The sequence below is a fragment of the Ovis aries genome, chromosome 22 (assembly GCF_016772045.2).
Source record: "Ovis aries strain OAR_USU_Benz2616 breed Rambouillet chromosome 22, ARS-UI_Ramb_v3.0, whole genome shotgun sequence".
Classification (NCBI taxonomy): Eukaryota; Metazoa; Chordata; class Mammalia; order Artiodactyla; family Bovidae; genus Ovis; species Ovis aries.
Window position 1 is genome coordinate 14450143 of NC_056075.1, and position 19276 is coordinate 14469418.

The 19276-nt window shown below is 44.0% G+C and overlaps 1 protein-coding gene across 10 annotated transcripts in view; it reads right to left on the minus strand.

Annotated features, from left to right (window-relative positions):
* The window catches only part of MYOF (myoferlin), a 177935-nt gene that overhangs the window by 37568 nt on the left and 121091 nt on the right, over positions 1-19276 (minus strand). For all 10 annotated transcript variants that reach the window (XM_060405019.1, XM_004020039.5, XM_012102565.4 and 7 more), the window contains 11 exons: positions 16871-16985; positions 15211-15316; positions 12728-12873; positions 10170-10343; positions 8778-8886; positions 6422-6499; positions 3743-3924; positions 3491-3649; positions 3265-3363; positions 2191-2352; positions 89-254 (listed from right to left, as the gene is read on the minus strand). In XM_060405019.1, coding sequence (XP_060261002.1) covers positions 89-254; positions 2191-2352; positions 3265-3363; positions 3491-3649; positions 3743-3924; positions 6422-6499; positions 8778-8886; positions 10170-10343; positions 12728-12873; positions 15211-15316; positions 16871-16985 — 1496 coding nt within the window. The remainder of the gene's footprint in view (positions 1-88; positions 255-2190; positions 2353-3264; positions 3364-3490; positions 3650-3742; positions 3925-6421; positions 6500-8777; positions 8887-10169; positions 10344-12727; positions 12874-15210; positions 15317-16870; positions 16986-19276) is intronic.

The following is a 19276-nucleotide window of genomic DNA, read 5'->3' on the forward strand; positions in this document are numbered from 1 at the left end:
CGTGCCACAGCAGCTTCACATTATCTGTTTTACGCACAGTTGTGTATTCATGCCAATGCTGCTTTCTCAGTTCGTCTCTTGCCTTTACCTTTGAGCTGTGGTACGATGTCCTCCTTTCCTGCGTAAGGGTCACAGCGAAAGCGGTCCAGGCGGTCAATGGTGCACTGGCCCACGACGGGCTTGCGCCCGAACTGCCGGTGGTCGATGACCTTGATCACCAGCGGAGGCATGTACAGTTCCTCCTTGGGCAAGAACTGGGGAGGGAGGTGGGTCACAGAGGTAGATGTCACTTCTCTCTACAAGTCCTGACAAGGGCAGCTTTGCCAATTAACTCCCCCAAAGGGACCATCTCAGGCTCTCTCTGCCCATTTGGCACAGGCCCAGGGCCCCACAGTGAGCAGTTCAGTAATATACATGCTAAGCTAGCAGCCTAGAGCCGAAGGGCCTGAGCTCTGAACCAGATGCCTGGGGTCAAATCCCCCTCTGCCACTGACAGCTGCATGACATGACCTTAGGGAACCTTTCTGTGTCCCAGGGATCTCAGTAACAGTAGGGTTGCTGAATTAATGGACATGGAGTGCCTAAAACTGTACCTTAGTGCCTGGCTCTGCTCTGTTAACAGGGTGTGAAGTCAGCACTTTGTTAGAATTAGTTAAAATTTAGAAATGACTGAGGTAAAGCTGAACCTTCACAGGAAATAACTGCGGCTTGGGAGTCTCTCAGCCCTGGAAGTTCAATGCCAAAATAGGATGCGCTTTTCTCATCGTCTCCTGGTTCCTCTACGTGCAGTCTGGTGACCTTGGAGACACTGATTGGGGAATCACGGGCTGGCCTCAGGTCTGCCAGGTGTGTGGTACAGATTATTTCCACCTCTGTCCTTGCACAGGAATAGAAGCTGGGGTCACCTGAGAGGCTTTCCTCACTCCTGACCAAGGCTAGATCCCGACTAGAGCTTGGGAGGCAGGGAGGGAGCTGGCGAGAGGACAAGGATGGGCGGAGTGGCCCTGGGTTCACTCTGGGATTCTGGCTCAGAGCCTCCAAGGGGTGCTCACTGGTAGCATCCCAAGGGGAAAGCATGGGTTTTGAAGCTGGATGGACCTTAAGTCTGAACCCTGGCCACCCACTTGCTAGCTGTGTCTCTTCGTGTAAATCACTTAACCTTTCAGTTTTGTCCAAAGCACACGTGAGAAGGATGAAAATGCCTGCCCTGCAAGCCTGAAGACTTGATGCAGCGAGTGTGAACGCAGCCAGCACTGGGCTCTACGTAGCTGCTGCTGTAGCCTTGACAGTCTCTGGGCACAGCAGGCGGCACCTGGCATTGGTTAGGGAACTTGCAGAGGGCATTTTTCCCTCCAAGCCTTGGTTTCCTTATCCATAAGAGGAGGAGTTAAGCCACAGGACCCTAGAGTTCAAGAGCCATGTGTTGGAGGCCCCAAGTTCAGAAAAATGACTGGGGTGGGAAAAGGAATGGGAAGGTTCTGGAACTTCCACCCCATCAAAACTGAGGAAATGCCTTTGTATCTCTTTTTATAGTAGAGTATAAAAAGAAAGGTTTTTCTGTTTTAAAAAGTTAAGGATTTAACCCTTTAAAGATGGAAAGATGGAGTAGCCTCTTCTTGCTCCAGAGTATTATGGGGTCTGCAAAGGAGGACTGTGAACCAGATCTGAGGCTGCCAAACTTCTAATAACCAGAGGGGAACATCAATGGAACAAAAGTGGGCACCATCCCTACGGGTGCCTGGAGGCGGGGCACAGTCACAGGCTGCTAGGACAAGCCCCATCACCCCATTACTCTGTGGCTCCCTTTCCCAGCCAGCCGGTCACTATGGTGGATTCTGGTTCACACACCTACAGGGGCATGGCTGGGGGTTAATATTCTGTTCTTGGAGGATTGACTAAGAGCTTGTCATAGAGAGCTGACTAGATGGAAGTTTCCTGGGGAAATACCTTAGGATTGCTCATAGATACTTGTGTCACTGGGGCTTTTTGAAGCTTTAAGGAACTATCGCTATAGTGTGAGAATCTAAGGGAGGATAGTCCCTGACAAGCAGGCTAAGGCAGGGTTTTTCTATTTGTTGTTGAACTTTGGAGATATATTAATATATAATGTATGGATTTGTATATATTCATTTTTCAAGTAAAGTCAGCAATTCAACACACATGAACTATTATGGAGTCTTGATACAGTACCACTTTCATGAAGAGAACAGAACTTGGGAAGTTGGGTGTCTTCTTCAGGTTTTTGATCACCACTGACTCGACCCTTTCCCCTCCACACTCCACAATGAGACTGGGGGAGGTGATAGAAGCCATCTGGTAATTCTTCATATTTCTTAAGCCCCAAGCTAGAATCTAAGAAAACAATATAAAGAGAAGGGAAGAAAACCCAGCATATTAAAAATATTCAAAAGGAAACATTCTTTCTTAATAACTGGTAAATTCTTTAAGATGGACTTGTACCGATTTGCCTCAAATCTCTGAGGATGTTATCCTAGAAAGCCTGGAGGTCAGACAGAGAAAGTGTTTTTGCCCATTTTCTTCCCTTATCTGAGCGGATAAAGAGCAGAGCAGATAAGAGTGCAGGGATCAAATCCTGGCTGCACCACAGCTCTGAAAACTCTGCAAGTTAATAACCTCTCTGGCTCAGCTACAAAAGGAGCTGAAAGTATCTCCCATCATAGGGTTATTCTGAGGATCAAGTGTAAAACTCTTAACACAGAGTCTGACCTGCAGCCATTTATTCAAAAATAAGAGCTGTAGTTTAAAGTCATCTGTCTCAGTCTTATTAGCAAGGCAGCCTGAGGATGGAAACCTCCAAGTAACAGCTTGTTGACTGGACAAACAGGGAGCCCTCACTAGTAGGCAGGATGCTGTCCATCAAGTTCCCTCCACCTGTATCTGCTCAGACTGCCCGACACGTCACCATTTCCCATTCTTCCCATCCCTCCCTCCACCTCCTCCTCAGGTCCTCTTTTCTCAGCACACACAGACATGCTGCTCTGAGTCCATCTCCTCTCTCCCAGTTCTCCAGTTGACCCGGGAAACTTAGAAATCCACTGGCTCCCAGTAAATGGGAATTCTAAATTCCCTCAGCAATATTGGGATTAACTTGTTTTTATTGCTTTGATGAGTATTCTATTTTCCATGAATATTTCTTTTTGTGGACAAATTCTAAAGGAAGTTGGAGACATTCCTATTCAAAAGATTCCTGTTGGGTGGCCACATCCATTTGATCTGACCAATAAACCAGAGCAAGCAACATACCTCAATAGCAGTGAGCTGAACCACAGGCCTGATGCCCTGGGGGACCATGTACAGATTTGGTGCCCTTTGCGAGGGAAGAATGGGAAGGTTGGAGCCATCCTGTGAAACAAACACGGAAAAGTTAATGCTTCCCTTTGGTTCAAGTAAACAGTGTCTGGAGTTGTTAAAACCAGTGCTTTAATTGGCTACTCTGAAAAAAATGTATGAGTGAGAACTCAGTAAGTACCTTGTGCCTCAGGATCAACTCTGCAGTTACAAGGACATCCCCACAGGTTCTGTCTCCATTCATCACTGGGTACCAGAGAAGTTTGGGAGTGATGTCCATTTCTGAGTCTAGTTTCACCAGAGGAGAGCACATGCTTCGCCCTAAAAATTCATCTTTGCCCTAGAGAAACAAGCAATCCTGAAATTCTCTGACAAACACCCTTATAAATCTCCATCATTCCCTAAATCACCTTAGAAATGCTAAATTACCTACCACTTGGTCATTGTCAAAAAGTTCGATGATAACCTTGGGTGGGTTCTGTAGGATGGTTTGGGGTTCCCCATAAATTTCAATTTCATCGAATATAATCGTTTGGTCCCATGTCGGATTCAGAGTTGAGTGGACGATCTCGGTGGTTTTACTTCGATGAAGGAAGGAGACATGAGCGTATGGATCTAAAACAGGAAAAAAGAGTAACAGTGGGCCATGGCTGAGGTCTGAAACCATAAAACTCCTGGAAGAAAACATAGGCGTAGGCTCCTTGACACTGACTTGGCCATGATTTTTTAATTTGATACAACAAAGGCAACAAAAGCAAAAATAAACAAATGGAATTAACTCAAACTAACAAGGTTTCCGTGCAGCAACGTGAATCACCAACAAAATGAAAGGGAAACTATAGATGAATGAAGAAAAAGCATCTATATAGGTAGATACATACATACAATAAAATTCAGCCTTAAAAAAGAAAGAAATTCTGCCATTTGTGACGACATGCATGAACTTGGATGGCTTAAGTGAAATAAGCCAGACACAGAAAGACAAATACTACAGGGTATCATTTATATGTGAAACAGACAGACAAAAAAGTCTTAACTCAGAGAAACAGAGAGGACAACGGTGGTCCCAGCGGTGGCTGGGGGCAGGGGAAATGATGTGAATTAAAGAGTATAAATTTCACCTGCAAGATGAATAAGGTCTGAGGATCCAGTGGATAACATGATGACTATAGTTAATACTTTTCGTATAACTGAAATCTGCTAAGAAAATACAACTTAAGTGTTTGTACCAACTCACAAAACGTAAATTTGAGAGACGATGAATGTGTTCACTCAATTGTGGGAATCCTTTCACAAGGAGTACATGTGATGTCAAATCATCACATTGTTCACTTTAAACTTTGCCAACTATACCTCAGTACTACTGAAAATAGCTAAGAAAAAAAAAAAGTAACTCACTTTTCCATGCTTAATAATTTCACCAAACCTTTTTACAACTGCTTGGGAGCTGACCTCTGTGAGCAATACCCTGCTGTCTAACTTGGAAGCTTTTGCACAAGCTGAAAGGATGCCTAGCTTTAACCATTGCAGCATTTTATGAATGAGATTCCTTGCTTTTACCCTGATGGTATATATCTTCTGTTTCAAACTGCAAGGCATGTGCTTTGAGTTTTACGCAACTTTAGTCAAGAAATTAACTTTCACTTGCAATGATCGAGTGCCCCCTGGTGGTGAATATTCAAAAATGTCTTCAAAAACCATTCTGGAGCGGTATTAGAGATAACCTTAAATCTGCTTTGTCAGAAAAGGAAACCACTCACAAATGTTGGTTAATATTAGTGCTCAGAACACACCTCACAATTGATGTGAGCATGCCAGAGTGTCAGGCAACTGGTCCTAGAGCTGGTTCCATAAGGGACGCTCTGCTGGCCTGCAGGTCCTGAAGTGGAATTCTCCTCCTATAGCTCAGGGAAATTAAAAGATGCTTGCTCCTTGGAAGAAAAGCTATGAAAAACCTAGACAGAGTATTAAAAAGCAGAGACATCCCTTTGCCTACAAAGGTCCCTATAGTCAAAGCTATGGTTTTTCAAGTAGTCATGTACAGATATCAGAGTTGGTCCATGAAAGAAGGCTGAGCACTGAAGAATTGATGCTTTCTAATTGTGGTGCTGGAGAAGACTCTTAAGAGTCCCTTGGACAGCAAGGAAATCAAACCAGCCAATCCTAAAGGAAATTAACCCTGAATATTCACTGGAAGGACTGATGTTGAAGGTGAAGCCATCTGATGTGAAGAGCCAACTCACTGGAAAAGACCCTGATGCTGGGAAAAATTGAGGGCAGGAGGAGAAAGGGTGACAGGATGAGAGGGTTGGGTAATGTCATCCACACGATGCACAACAAACTCTGGAATACAGTGAAGGATAGGGAAGCCGGGTCTGCTGCTGTCCATGAGGTACAAAATGCGGGACACGACTGAGCAACTGAACACCACCACCACTAGCCCAGGGAGCCCAGGAACTAGTAACACCAGCAACAGCACACAAATTCCCAAGCAGCAGGCGCCCAGAAGCTTCCTCTGAGAACCAGTCCAGAGGCAGCAAAACTAGGCTGTCAGTGTGACGGCTGATGAAGCCTCATGGCTTGCTGGTGCTGGAAGTCTCATGGCTTATTGGTGCTGGAAACTTGGGGAGCAGGCAGCAGAGGAGGTCAAGATGGACTCCAAAGTAGGGAAATGGGTGAACTGGTGGTAATCATTTTGTCAACGTAGAGAGCTACGAAAAATATTTATATATACACAAATGTGTATATATAAATGTCAAAATGTGACTTGCCAATCAACCCAAGAGTTCTGGGGTAAAAAGAGAGCTGTAAGTATAAACAAGAGAGCAGAAACTACTTTTCTTCTTGGTGTTTTCCATCACTTAATCCCTTAATGATTATTAGTATTAAAAGACCGCATATCTTCTTCGGCACTCAGCAACTGTGCTCGACAGACTCAGCCATTGTCTAATGATGGAGCCATTGACTTCATGCATATCAAACTACTTACTCTCAATAAGGAACAGCTTTTCGTTGTTGCGCGAAATACCTCAAAGCATCCACTTGATGAAAAGTAGAATCGAGCTAGCCTGCTGTGTAATAACATGTGAGATGGAGTCTTTTTCTCCTTTACCTGAAAAGCTATCCTTGTCTAGGGCCATGAGGTTTCTGGCTTGATAGATATAGCAGCGCAGGTGGTAAACGTAGACTCCTGAAAAGAACGGGACGCAGGTTACTTGTAAGAAACAGAACATTGTAAACTGCTATTTTTCTATTGGACATAACATGTATTTCAGATAAATGGGTTACCCAAATCCATTTCCCCACAATTTATACTGTATGTACAGAAGGTATACAGCGGTGACAATGTGTCTTCCAAGTGTTTCCTGCAAAATGAAGCACGGTAAAAATGCTACAGGAAGTTCATTGCAAGTGTATCAATCAGGAGAGCATGCTCCTGGTATAAGCTACCTGGATTTAGGGTACTGCTTCTCATTGCCGACCTTTAAAATGACACTGGGTCTCTAGGAGTTACTGAAATAGGGCTTTCTATATACCATTTCAGCACCAGATCTAGGAAGCAGTTATCTGTTAAGTTTTTCTTTGATAGTTCAAAGACTTTATACTTCTTCTCATTATTATTTTAATACATAAACGACCCTCCCCACTGCACTGCTACCCCCCCCGCCCCCCCGCCCCTGCAAACACACATAATTTGAGAAGCAGTGGAGTACTGTGATTCACTACACAAATTCTGGGCTTCTCTGGTGGATCAGACAGTAAAGAATCTGCTTGCAATACAGGAGACCCAGGTTCAATCCCTGGGTCGGGAAGATTCCCTGGAGAAGGGAAGGGCTACCCACTCCGGTATTCTTGCCTGGAGAATTCCACGGACATAGGAACCTGGGTGGCTACAGTCCATAGGATTCCAAAGAGTCAGACTGGACTGAGCGACTAACACTTTCAGAGTATTGTGATTCACTATGCAAATGCTAGGAACCAGACTACTTCAGTTCAAATTTTATCTCTAGTGCCTACAAGCTACAAAATCTTGGTCAAATAATTTATTCTTTCTGTACTTGATTTCTTCCTGTGAAATTGGGAACAATAATGGTACCTGCGTTCTAGGGTTGTTATAAAAATTAAATGAGATAATATATGCACAGTACCTGGCCCATGCTAAGACTAATGTGAATATTTGCTATTATTATTATAGAGTAGGTCTGCTTCATTCCAAAATTCCGGAAGGGCATCACTATAACCAACCTTAACTTTTTGAACTTTTTCAGTAATTAAAATAATCTTTGGAGGGCTCTTGATAGAATGAGTAAATATCAGGCAGGTTATGTTAAGATTAAATATTTGACCATACTCTACCCCAAATATAGCTATTAAAACTGTATTTTTAAAAATCACATTCATGATATGATGAAAATGCAAGTCACATTTACATAAAAGGATTTTTAAAAAATCACATTTGGTGATTCATAGTTATCCTGAGATAAAAGTCATAGAAGTGAAATTCACAAATACATGTTTAAGAAAGGCGGTAATGATAACCCTGTATGCGAGACAGCAAAAGAGACACAGATGACTAGAACAGTCTTTTGGACTCTGTGGGAATGGGAGAGGGTGGGATGATTTGGGAGAATGGCATTGAAACATGTATAATATCATATAAGAAACCAATTGCCAGTCCAGGTTCGATGCAGGATACAGGATGCTTGGGGCTGGTACTCTGGGATGACCCAGAGGGATGGTATGGGGAGAGTGGGAGGGGGGTTCAGGATGGGGAACACGTGTACACCCGTGGTGGATTCATGTTGACGTATGGCAAAATCAATACAATATTGTAAAGTAATTAGCAGATGGTGACTGCAGCCATGAAATTAAAAGACGCTTAATCCTTGCAAGAAAAGTTATGATCAACCTAGATAGCATATTCAAAAGCAGAGACATTACTTTGCCGACTAAGGTCCGTCTAGTCAAGGCTATGGTTTTTCCAGTGGTCATGTATGGATGTGAGAGTTGGGACTGTGAAGAAAGCTGAGCGCCGAAGAATGGATGCTTTTGAACTGTGGTGTTGGAGAAGACTCTTGAGAGTCCCTTGGACTGCAAGGAGATCCAGCCAGTCAATTCTGAAGGAGATCAGCCCTGAGTGTTCTTTGGAAGGAATGATGCTAAAGCTGAAACTCCAGTACTTTGGCCACCTCATGCGAAGAGTTGACTCATTGGAAAAAACTCTGATGCTGGGAGGCATTGAGGGCAGGACGAGAAGGGGACGACAGAGGATGAGATGGCTGGATGGCATCACCGACTCGATGGGCATGAGTCTGAGTGAACTCTGGGAGTTGGTGATGGACAGGGAGGCCTGGCGTGCTGAGATTCATGGGGTCACAAAGAGTCAGACATGACTGAGCGACTGAACTGAACTGAACTGAACTAGCCTCCAATTAAAATAAATAAATTTAAATTAAAAAGAGACTTACTGTCAAAATTACAGGAAACAATGGGAGTGTTTGCTCCAAATACCGTGGTGGCGCTGTGCTTCTGTTTTTCTACGCTCTTTTCCTCTCCATCCTCAGTAGTGTCTGCGCCCTAAAATAAGAGGCAGGAAAACCAATCAGCAATGCCTGAAAATGAAGAGGTAAGAATTAGAAACAGACAGAATGGCCAGTTTTAAGAGTTTTTCTCAATCCGATTATTCCAATTTTAAAAATGAATGAAGCCCAGCATAGTGACAGAGTGGGAAGCTAGAGCCAGCCTTTCTACCACAAGACTAGGTTTACCAAACCCACCCCTTGGGGGTGGAGGGGTAGGGGAAAGAAAAGTGAGAGTCACTCAGTCTGATTCTTTACGACCTGTACAGTCCATGGACTTTTCCAGGCCAGAATACTGGAGGGATCGAACCCAGGTCTCCCACATTACAGGTGGATTCCTTATTATCTGAGCCACCAGGGAAGCTCTGGGAGGTGAGGGGAGGAAAGCATAAAGGATACATAAGAGTATTAGGAGGAAGGAAGGAAGAAAAGAGGTGGAGGAAGAACAGAGAAAAGTTAGTGTGTAGAAATGTAAAAACAGGTTGTGTCCAAACCCAAATTTCCAAAACTGGTGATTTAAATCAGTCTCCACCATTTTCTTAATTCATTCCTCCTACCATTCTGCTTTTTTCCTCCCTGCCTTTCTACTGTGCTTCCGTGTGAATCGTTCTGATTTTGTGAGCCAACCTTCCGTTTTCCTTCTCCTCACACCTGTATATTTAACTTTCTTGGCTTGTTGAACAGTGGTAGTTTCCAGAGTATGACCTGAAGAACCTAAGCTTGGAATGTTTGAATAGATGTCACTCACAGAAAAGGCTTTGGAACAGATAAACACTTGAAGAAAAAGCTGCTGCTGCTACTGCTGCTAAGTCGCTTCAGTCCTGTCCGACTCTGTGCAACCCCATAGATGGCAGCCCCCCAGGCTTCCCCGTCCCTGGGATTCTCCAGGCAAGAACACTGGAGTGGGTTGCCATTTCCTTCTCCAATGCATGAAAGTGAAAAGTGAAAGTGAAGTCGCTCAGTCGTGCCCGACTCTTAGCAACCCCATGGACTGCAGCCTACCAGGCTCTTCCGTCCATGGGATTTTCCAGGCAAGAGTACTGGAGTGGGTTGCCATTGCCTTCTCCGAAGAAAAAGCTAGGTGAGCCAATATTAAACGGCCTTCTTAGAACGTTCCACGTGTCAATGGTCTATTTATTATACACTGCTGAGCTTCTATGATGTGTGGCTTTCTACCAAATTAGGTGCAATCTTACAGTAGCGGAGTCGGTGACCTCATATCCAACACGCACGTGTCTTCCCTCTGTGAATATAATTTGAATTTTGCTATTTAGTACTTACAAGGGCCCCTTCAAGTTTAAAGATGGCAGCTGCACCATGTGTTTCTGAAGGAGCCATTTTTCTCCTCCAGCGTCTGCGGCGAAAGGTATCCGAACTACGCTGTTTCCAGTGAAATTTCCAGCCAATTAGAGAAGCGTATTCCCAGCCCTCTCGGTCTTCAAATTCTGCCATGGCCTAAAACAGAGGTAAAACATTTAACGATAATCATCACCATAACAATGTTCCTTATACTGATAAAGCAGTTTACCTGCTCAATCAACAAATACGTATCAAAACTCTACTACGGGCCAAAGCACCTTGCTAGAAGCCAGGGTACAACAGAGAACAAAACAGTCTCAGGACTTCCCTGGTGGTCCAATGGTTAAGAATCTGCCTTGCAACGCAGAGGATGTGGGTTCGATCCCTGGTTGGGGAACTAGGATCCCACATGCTGCAGAGCAACTGAGCCTGTGTGCCCTTGTGTGCCACAACAAAAGATCCTGCATGACCCAACTAAGAATCAACACAGCCAAATAAAGAAATAAAATACTCAAAAAATAACAGACAGGGTCTCTGCCCTTGCAGAGGTGATGGACCATGGGGATGCAGACAGAACAGCAGCAACTGAAGTGAAATGAGATTTTGCCAAGGTGATGGTTATACCATCAGGAGGAGCCCCATTTAGATGGTAGCAGGGATGGGGTGGGGCATGAGGTCAGGGGTAAATCAAATGGATTCTTTTGCAAATTGCTTTCTGTTTTTCTCACTTCACTAGCTCATAAGCACACTGCCACTGTGATATACTTTGGAAAACATAATTATCGCCACTTTACATATGGAGGGAAGAAATGATGCCACCCTCCCCAGGGCTTAAGGGTTTAAGATAAAAACTTCTATAGCTAATAAGTAAATCAGGGTATATTACTTCTAGAATAACTACTATAATGACTAAGGTAGCTTTTATCGTAAAAACTATTTCTATTTAATTATCTCAGTTTTCAATGTTTTCTTCAATTCATTCAGCAAATATAAGTGCCTACCATGCAGCACTGGGTTAAGAGCTGAGGAAGCAGTGAAGAAAGAGATGGGGTCCTTGCCCTCCTGAAGCTGACATTTCAGTGGTGGAAACTTTACATAAATATCTTAAAAGTATGACTAGATTTAGTGGATGTAAAATAATACTGAATAATATTTATAATTTCAGAAATAAGAGCTTCACGTAGGTTATTAATGTAGGAGCTATTTTTTTTCAACTTTAAATAAACAGGAAATCCAGGTCAAGGAAGATCTTGAAATTAATCCTCTAGCAGTGTTACTAGTAGCACCGAAATATTTCATGAAGCCAGGAGTGAGGCAGGTTGGGGAACGTGATCAAAGTCTCTCGACAATACTCTACGTAGAACTGGGCCACGCTTCCGGTCTTCTGACTTGTTGCTCATTGATCTTTCCACCTCACCTTGGCATTCTCATGTGGAAGAAGGGAGTCACAGTGCCTCTAGAAACTTCTCACCCCATCAGGATAGGGCTCATTGCAAAACAAATATTCACTCATCAGCTCATTCATTCTACTCCATTATTTATTAGGAACAAGGTCCTGAGCTAGCAGGAAAGATATGATAAGAAGATAAGAATGGTTCCATCTTTGGAAGCACAGAAGAACTGAGAAGCTCACTGGCTAATAAAAAGCCACTTCATCACGTCTACTGTAAGTCAGGCACTTTGTGGAATAGAAAGAGTTCCTGTTGAGAATGAGCTTAGCCTGAGTTCACTCTATCACTTACTAGACATGTGGCGGTGGTTTAGTTGCTAAGTTGTGTCTGACTCCTATGAACCCATGGACTACAGACTGCCAGGCTCTTTTGTCCATGGGATTTCCCAGGCAAGAATACTGGAGTGGGTTGTCATTTCCTTCTCCAGGGGATCATTCCTGACCCAGCAATCGAACCCGGGTCTCCTGCATCGCAGGCAGATTCTTTACCAACTGAGCTACGTGGGTAGCCTGAAGCAAATCCATTTAACCTCTGTGAGGACTGTCTGTAAAATGAGAATGAAATGCGGATTTTGTGGGTTGGAGATGATATATATTCGGTGCTTACCATCATAGAAGGAACACAAAACATACCATTTACTATTTTTATTAGTATCATTGTTCCACTCAATTTATTATTATTCCATTTAAGCTTATAATACCCTAAATAGATGTATGATATTATACCCATTTTGCAGATGAGAAAGCAGATGAAGCCAGGATTTGAATCCTTAGATGTCTTGTTCAAAGTCTTGAGCTACTGCCACTACGACAATATGCTACCAAAATAATTTCTGCTTCTATCAGTGCCTCTTGAGTGGTTCTCATTATTTAGCCTGCTTCAGAATCACCTGGAAGACTTAGTTGTTGAAACATAGAATGCTGGGCTTAGCCCTAGAGTTCCTCCATCAGTAGGTCAGAGGTAGGGGCACACTTTTAGAACCCTTGAGCAGGGTCTCAGGTAAATGGTTTCTGTACAAACAGCCGGATTAACTGTGATTCTGAGTGATCTAGAAGAAAGAGCCACCTACTCCCTCCCACTGCTCCTTACCCTTGCGGTACTCGCAGTGGATTGCGTTAAATCTTTCTTGCGTTTTCGGACCAGCCTTCGGCGTCTATGAGTATGATACATTTTTTCTGCTGCGACCCAGGACTTGGGCTTATTATCAGGAGGAATGGTAATGCCATACTCCCAGCCTGGAACAGAGTTGGTGAATGGTTATCCAAGAGATGCACTTGCCAGATTGCCAAATAAAGTTCGTCAATAAAGTTAAATAAAGTTCCAGGAAACACTCAGCCACTCTCTGTCCCCCTCCCAACATTCTCCACTGTCCTGACTGAATGCCACTGCTCCTTTCACTCTTGTGCAGCCAAACAGAATAAAGCCCTATTCCCCTGGATTCTTCCTCAAGAAGCTTCCTTTGTGGCCATGGGGTTCATGGCCTCCATGTTTATACTTTCCAACATTCATGGAAACTGAATACATCCAAGAATACGGTTAGAACTGGACATGGAACAACAGACTGGTTCCAAATAGGAAGAGGAGTACGTCAAGGCTGTATATTGTCACCCTGCTTATTTAACATCTATGCAGAGTACATCATGAGACACGCTGGGCTGGAAGAAACACAAGCTGGAATCAAGATTGCCAGGAGAAATCTCAATAACCTCAGATATGCAGATGACACTACCCTTATGGCAGAAAGTGAAGAGGAACTCAAAAGCTTCTTGATGAAAGTGAAAGAGGAGAGTGAAAAAGTTGGCTTAAAGCTCAACATTCAGAAAATGAAGATCATGGCATCTGGTCCCATCACTTCATGGCAAATAGATGGGGAAACAGTGGAAACAGTGTCAGACTTTATTTTTCGGGGCTCCAAAATCACTGCAGATGGTGATTGCAGCCATGAAATTAAAAGACGCTTACTCCTTGGAAGAAAAGTTATGACCAACCTAGATAGCATATTCAAAAGCAGAGACATTACTTTGCTGATTAAGGTCTGTCTAGTCAAGGCTATGGTTTTTCCTATGGTCATGTATGGATGTGAGAGTTGGACTGTGAAGAAGGCTGAGTGCCGAAGAATTGATGCTTTTGAACTGTGGTGTTGGAGAAGACTCTTGAGAGTCCCTTGGACTGCAAGGAGATCCAACCAGTTCATTCTGAAGGAGATCAGCCCTGGGATTTCTTTGGAGGGAATGATGCTAAAGCTGAAACTCCAGTACTTTGGCCACCTCATGCGAAGAGTTGACTCATTGGAAAAGACTCTGATGCTAGGAGGGATTGGGGGCAGGAGGAAAGGGGGATGACAGAGGATGAGATGGCTGGATGCCATCACTGACTCGATGGATGTGAGTTTGAGTGAACTCTGGGAGTTGGTGATGGACAGGGAGGCCTGGCGTGTTGCAATTCATGGGGTTGCAAAGAGCGACTGAGCGACTGAACCGAAGAATAAAGTGGGGCTTCCCTGGTGGCTCAGCAGTAAAGAACCCACCTGCCAATGCATGGAGACAGAGGAGATGCAGGTTCGACCCCTGCATTGGGAAGATCCCTGGAGGAGGGCATGACAACCCACTCCAGTATTCTTGCCTGGAGAATCCCAAGGACAGATGAGCCTGGTGGGCTATAGTCCATGGGGTTGCAAAGAGTCAGACATGACTGAGCATGCCCTCACACAAGAATAAAGCCCACTACGAGAGGCATTTGGGACCAGTAACAAAGGGCATGGCCTGTGTAATAACAGACTGGGTTCAAATCCCAGCTTCTCCTTGTGTGGACTGTTTACTTAAGTAAAGTTTCTTGCAAGTTGGTAAATCTGCTGGGGGCCAAACGTCCCCAGCATAAAGGTAAAATATACCTTTTTCAAAAGAATTAATCAAAATAATGCAAGCAAAGCACGAAGACCATGATCAGCACACAGTTTGCACTCCAACAACGTTAACTATTATTAGAAGGGCCGGTATGTGCATCCAGATCAAGAAACTTATAACCTATTTGAAATCTTCCTTATTAGTGGTAGTTCTTTCTGTGTACTAGTTCTTCAGAAGAAATTTAAAAATAAATTTTCTCTTTGGACAATTCTAAATGTTTTAGTTCCATTTAATGTTAGATTTCTAGCCACAGAAAAGGATAAGCATCATTAGCAGAAGCTATGTCAACAATCTGCCTTACTGTTGAATAGGATGACTTTTTAGGCATTCTGCAGTTCTTCTTTTCAAGGCAGGGGGCTCCTGAGTTAGTGTGACGTTCCCAAGGAGGGTATGGCGTGGTTAGAATAGAGAAACTGGAAACTCCAATCCCCTCCCAAATTCTCACTGGATCCCTGGCATCTTGAAGTCCAGCTGCCTGGGAGCCTATCACCTTGTATCTTAAGAGCCTACCACCCTGCCCTTGTCTAAGCACCTGCTCATCTTCCAGACACCTGACCCCCTTCCTGTCTTAGACCAGAAGACACGAAACTCTTCCCTCCCATGGAAACTTGACTTTAACCAAGGCATTGCTGGAGAGCCCCTGGTCGGGTAATAGGTCTGAAATGTTACCTCTCTCATCCACTGCACGATTAATGTCATAGACCCACGCATCATCTTCCCATTCCCAGCCTGGAGGGCAAGTGAGCTCGCTGGGTGATGCTGCTTTATCGCCGTTCTTTACAAAAAACAAACAAACAAAAACAAAGAGAAAGAAGCCACAGTATTAAATAAGAGGCAAATGTGAGATAGGATTCCTCACACTTAACTAGAGATTCACATGCTAATTTGATACCTTCATAGGCAATCTTTTCAGGAAAATTCCTAATCTATACACAACTGCCAAACAGTAACTCATTGTTAAAAGAATACTTTCTGTTTTTATTATTAAGCGATATGTTATGCTAAACCACGGGAAACATTTTTGTAAGTTAAAAATGGTCAACGATCAGCAATTTCATATGGTTCAACTTAGTATTATGAAATGATGCAGCTCTTATGAGGGGTTATATTGCAAAGAACCCATCAGAGATGGACGGAGCATGAAAAATAGGTGTTTTCAAATACGGGATAATGCTATAGGAAGCTGTAGATGCTAATCATGTAAGACTGAGCAAAGTTTATGCGAAAATATTGACAAATTCTGTATTCAAACTGATAGCAGTATGAAAAAGAAGTACATAGTAAAGGAAATAAAGGAGATAAACTCAGAAAAATAGCTTCACTTTAAGAGTGAAAATTGAACAACAGGAGACCATCTATTCATGCACTGACAAAGATGTTAAAGTGGGATGGTGTGTGTCTAGGAAAAAAAGTCCTCTCTTCCGTTGCTGGAAATACAAATTTGTACAGCCTCTTTGAAAGTGATTTGCCAATATTTGTCAAAATTTTACATGCACTGAAACTTTGACCAAGCTAGGGACCTCTCCTACAGGCAAACTTTCCTAAGTGGGTAAGAGATGTTCACTGTCACATGACTCATAAAAAACAAAGACTGTAAAAAAAAAAAAAAAAAAACCACCCTAAATGTCAAAGAGAGGATCAGTTAAATTATAGAGGGGTGCATATAATCCAACACTCTGAAGAAATTTTTTTAAAAACTCAAGATGTCCAAGACATGTTATAATGAAAACACAAGTGAAAAATACAAGTTGTGGAACTGTGCCTGGGACACAGGTCTATTCAGGTGGGTAAAAAAAAGAAGTTATTGTATAGCAACAGAAAACTGCTATCAGTGGTTCAATGGTTATCTCAAAGTAGGGGATGGGGATCAAGGAGAATAATTACTTTTATGCTGTTTGACTATTCCAAAGACAGGAGAATTCAATGTATGGTTTTAAAAGCTAGTTACATAATACAGTTAAAAAAAAAAAAAAAAAACCCCACACAACCCAGACTTTGAAAGTGAAAGTGACAGTCGCTCAGTCGTATCCCTTTGCGACGCCACTGACTATACCGTCCATGGAATTCTCCAGGCCAGAGTACTGGAGTGAGTAGCCTTCCCTTCTCCAGGGATCTACCCAAACCAGGGATCGAACCCAGGTCTCCATGTCCCAATACCTAGTTAAAATAGGCTCCATGTATTTTCTATAGGAAATGATTATGGATGTGCTTTGGAGGCTTAAGTTATAAAGAAGAGACTGTTCAGAACATGAGATTGGGGCAGAAGAGCGGGGAGCCCCGCCGTGTGCTTCTGATGGTTTCTTAGAGCCGACACAGGAGAGGCGCTCACCGCATCCGTGTAGGTGTCCTCCGCCGGCTTCCACTCGCCCCCGGGGTAGCGACTCTCGTTCTGGTACACTTCATCTGTGAACTCTGTGTGACCCGCATCCGCCTCGGTCAGCAAGCTGTGGGGGAAGAGGCTCGTGTTACCAAAGGAGAAGCCTTACCAAAGGTGGTCGTTGACCACCCCAGCTATTTCCAATGGCCGGAAAACATCTACACCCCTGGGGCGGCCCCCTGTTCCCTCCTCGCCCTTACCCTACTGGGTTCCCCACTCCAAACTCCTTTTAGTACTAATAGCTTTTGACATTCCTTTGAAGAAGGGCGGCTGGAACAAGGAGACCTAAATTACAGAGAACGTCTCAAATTAGCAGCGTTGCTTCTGCTCAGTAATTAGGGTGGGGACTGGGAAAGCTGCCGTTGTGGGCAGCTCCTTCTAGGGACCTGGCTTCTGTTGCTGGGTCAGGTCAGGGCCCTTCAGCGTTTTCTCAGCCTGACTCTTGGCTAACAGTTCAAAAGAACAGAGTCATCTTCCCTCTTTCCTCCTGTTTTAAAAATGGAATGGAGACGGTCTCATGGGCCAAGTGTGGAAACCTTTCACTCGGGCTTTGCTTGGTCTAGGTAACACAAACTGAAGGGAGGGGTTTACGTTTTCTGGATAGTTCCTTGGTAGGAATGGCAGCCAAACCAGGTCATTTTAGACTCTAGGGTCTATCTGGCCAGTTGAGAAATCTATACTGCCTCCCTGTCATGCCAACTTTCCTCCTGGTTTTGCAACAACCCACAGAGGAAACAAAGTACAGAGGTTCCAATTTTGGCTTTAAGTTTTCTGCCAGGTATCTGCTCAACTAAGGTTTCTTTTTTCCTTTTACTGTCTCTACATCTTTTCCCTGCTGTATCCTCCCCTAGAATCAAGTGCTGGAGGGAAATCAGAAAACAAAAAGTTCCCACCCTTTGTATAAGCTGGGCTTCTCCATCGCTTCTCTGACTACTGGGGTCCCATCCAGCTCTGACAGGCTCTGGCCTTCAGCTTTTCCAGTTCCAGTTCCCCTGGCCTTTTCCAGTCCTCACGAACCTTCCTTCTAATTCAAATCCCATTTCCTTTCTTCTCACCAGCAACCCCAATTCTACCCCCCAAAAGGCCGTCTTAGGTTAAAAGTGAAAGTGAAAGTCCCTCAGTCGTGTCTGACTCTTTGCGACCCCATGGACTATACAGTTCATGGAATTCTCCAGGCCAGAATACTGAAGCGGGTAGCCTTTCCCTTCTCCAAGAGATCTTCCCAACCCAGGGTTTAAACCGAGGTCTCCCACAATCCAGGCAGATTCTTTATCAGCTGAGCCACAAGGGAAGACCTTCAAAGGTTAAAAGTAATTGTAAGCAAATACGTAACAGACCAGACCCAGCACACTTCTTTCCCTCCTTCCCTAATCCTGTGTGCTTATAGGAAGCAAATGTGGACAGAAAAAACAAACTCTAGCTTGAGGTCTTCAACTCTAACTTCACGAGCTTGTTTCCTCCAAAAGTAAGTACGCTGTTCTGAGGTGGAAAGAAGAGAGTGTTCTGGCTCCAAAGCTTTTGGCAACTCAGAAACCACCCTTTGGTTTCCTCCAGACTCCAGGGGACACATACTTGCCCCCTCCACTGTTTCTTTCTTTTGAATAATAGCCTTTGAGATGTAACTCATATACCCTACAACCCATCCATTTAAAGTGGGCCATCTGTTTTCTGCAGACCTTTCAGCATATTGGTTTAGAACTGCTTTTGGCACCCAGGCTAGACTTGGCTTCCAGCCCTGTCTATACCACTCAGCCACAGTCTGTATGCCTTTGGACAAGTGACTTAGTCTCTCCACGTCTATTTCATCTTTAAAGTGGAGATAACACTGTTTTTTTGTTGGGAGCTTTTTGTTGAGAGATATTCTTTGTGCGCCCCACTCCAGTCCTCGTGCCTGGAGAATCCCATGGACGGAGGAGCCTGGTGGGCTGCAGTCCATGGGGTTGCTAAGAGTCGGACATGACTGAGCGACCTCACTTTGACTTTTCACTTTCCTGCATTGGAGAAGGAAATAGCAACCCACTCCAGTGTTCTTGCCTGGAGAATCCCAGGGACGGGGGAGCCTGGTGGGCTGCTGTCTATGGGGTCACACAGAGTCTGACACGACTGAAGCGACTTAGTAGCAGCAGCAGCAGCAGCATTCTTTGTGTGTCTTGCATTTCTAAACAAAGGCTCCACAACTTTTGTTACAAACTATCTTTTCAAGGATGTTTATATGAGGAACAACCTCAAAAGATGCAGTTTCTCTCCAGAGCAAAGAGCCAGCATGCCTACTACACATTATAAATGATTTGGATGCCCTAAGCTCAGGATTCCTGTTACACAATCCTCTTCATGTACAACTGTCACCTGGCCCTTTTT